This window comes from Asparagus officinalis, unplaced genomic scaffold (genome assembly GCF_001876935.1).
Source record: "Asparagus officinalis unplaced genomic scaffold, Aspof.V1 AsparagusV1_Un2673, whole genome shotgun sequence".
NCBI classification, from domain to species: domain Eukaryota; kingdom Viridiplantae; phylum Streptophyta; class Magnoliopsida; order Asparagales; family Asparagaceae; genus Asparagus; species Asparagus officinalis.
Genome location: NW_017974932.1, coordinates 332 through 2,680, shown reverse-complemented (window position 1 = coordinate 2,680; position 2,349 = coordinate 332). Strand labels below are relative to the sequence as shown.

The 2,349-nt window shown below is 36.1% G+C and overlaps 1 protein-coding gene across 1 annotated transcript; it reads right to left on the bottom strand.

Annotated features, from left to right (window-relative positions):
• Window positions 1-102: 102 nt before the first annotated feature.
• Window positions 103-1,753, bottom strand: LOC109828602 (valine--tRNA ligase, mitochondrial 1-like; the record flags this gene model as incomplete). The annotated part of the gene is made up of 5 exons (XM_020395562.1): window positions 1,587-1,753; window positions 1,262-1,306; window positions 592-654; window positions 277-446; window positions 103-189 (listed from the first exon to the last, which is right to left on the bottom strand). Coding segments are annotated over exons 1-5 (374 nt in total), but the record flags the coding sequence as incomplete, so codon positions are not given.
• Window positions 1,754-2,349: the final 596 nt, after the last annotated feature.

Genomic DNA, 2,349 nt, shown 5'->3' with positions numbered 1-2,349 from the left:
AGCTAAAGCATTATTTTCCATTGAAAGAAAATCGGCAGCAAGGTTCTTGTGTACAAAAGGAAAATACTCTAGATAAAGCATAATAATTTGAGCACGAAATACAATAAAGGACCTACTATTGTAAAAGGAGGTCTTGAGCAGCTAGAATCTGCCATGAAAAATCCTGATCTCTCCCACCACGAGTACCATCTAGATGGACAAAGAGAAAACAAATTTAGTTAGAATCATGTATCTGTTTTCTGCTTATTGAAATACTTCAATCAACAATAGCATTACGATTTTTCCACTGCACTAGGGCTATATTGCTTTGCCATCTGATGGGAGAGTTGTTTCTTCTCTCCAGCAGGAGTCACAGGATCAATAAAGTCCTCAGGATTCTCATCATCAGCTTCCCGTTTCCGAAGCTTCTTTTCACTTTTCTTCGATCCCTCAGTTGCTTTCTGTGCCTATCAGATAACATAGAGATTATTTTAAAAAAAACATTTGATCATAACTGTGCATAAATAACCATTTCTCCAGAAAAAATATCAATGCACAGCTACGCTACTTCAAATTAGAAAGAAAAAATTACTAGCAAAACCTAAATTTTACCTGAAGTTTGGCAGCTTCTGCTTTTTGTGCAGCCTTCAGTTTTTTTTCCTCTTTGAGTTTAGCCTGCCAAGGAAACAGATATAAATCATGCAATTGAAGAAATTCGTGCCAAAAATACTAGTGAAGTACGGGAAAGAAGGGGATGTTTAAGTGTACAAGATAGCTACTTTAACATCTGCAGCAAACTGGGTTACCAAAAATTAGAGGTGTTTTTTACAATGTAGTGTAACATTCAACGACTGACAGCACAGCTAAATCACAACAGTTCATACATAATTCCACGTTTTTTTGTGATTGTCGTTGAGTTCCTTAATTGTACTTGTTCTTCTATATCACCTCAGAAACATCACACAGCCCGGATCTTTGAACTTCAAAACAGGTAAAAGAAGCACGAACAGTACAGAAAAAAATTACAAGAAACAATCTTTAAAGTAATTCCTACTGGGGAAAACTGTTAGGAATAATTTCTGTCTACTTCTGTCATATAATAGTTCATTTAAGACTCCTGAAAAAATTATATAACTCCTAGATTGTCCCAAAAATGTGATTTTTACTGATAAGAGGACACTGCATGCAATGAAGTATTCCATGTCATATCATATATGTGTAAAAAAGCAAAACCCAGATCTTAATGTGTAATATAAACACCAAAAATTTAACAAAATTATACCTTCTGTTCCTTCTTGAGTTTCCTCTCCAAATCCTCTTCCTCAAGCTGCACCAAACTCAAACATCAGTGAAATAAAAAAAATTCTTGAAATCGAGAACAAAATCTTTTACTTAAAAAAATAGTAAACGAAATTAAAACTGTAGGCTGTCAAAAAATCATAATAGATAGCTGATCCCCATCAAAATACCGATGATAGAAGTTATAATCTGACGACTTTCAGAAGGTTACAATTTGAAGACTTTCACGTAGACTGATGAAGGTTACAATCTGACGACCTTCACAACAACTGATGAAAGCTCTAATTAAAACAATCAAGGATTACTACCGGAGCCATCTTTGAACTGGTTCCAGCAACGGAGTTCTCAATCGAAGACGAGAGTTGGAGACGAGTGAGGGCCGAGCGGAGGGGCGGATCTCAAAGACAAGAGTCGGAGACGAGTGGTTGAGCGGCTGAGCGGAGGGGGTAGATCTTGAAGACAATCGTCGGAGACGAGCGGCTGAGTGGAGGGGCGAATCTCGAAGACGATAGGAGAGAGCCCTAGCCCTGAAATCCCCCTTAAGTATTTATATGGGTTAACATTTGTAAATAAAAATTTAGATGAGTAGTGTTTGCAAAAAGTTTAATTAATAGGACTAAAATGTGAAAAGTTATCGAATAGCTAGTAATCAACCGAATCGAACATATCTTTGGTTAAATTCTATTAGTTTATAAGCCGAATAGTAAAAATTATTTGTTTAATAGTAAATGAACTACCGAATCGAACTTGACTGAATATTTGCGCGAATAATAACCGAACTGTTTATTAATTATTCGGTTCACTTCCACCCCTAGTCTAGGGTTTATTAATTAACGGTCAGGTTTGAACCGACCAACTTCAACGGTTCAGTTTCGGTTTTAGAGTACCCCTAAGTTGCAAGGTAGGGGTGGGGGTAGTTTACAAATTATTTTCCTTATTTTTAATTGTTTATTATTTTAATTAATTTGCATCATCTATTATTGATGATCTTTACATTTACATTTTTTCACTAATTTCTTTGTATACATTTTTTTGGTAGGGGTGGGCCTGGCTGGTTCAGGCCCATGACCC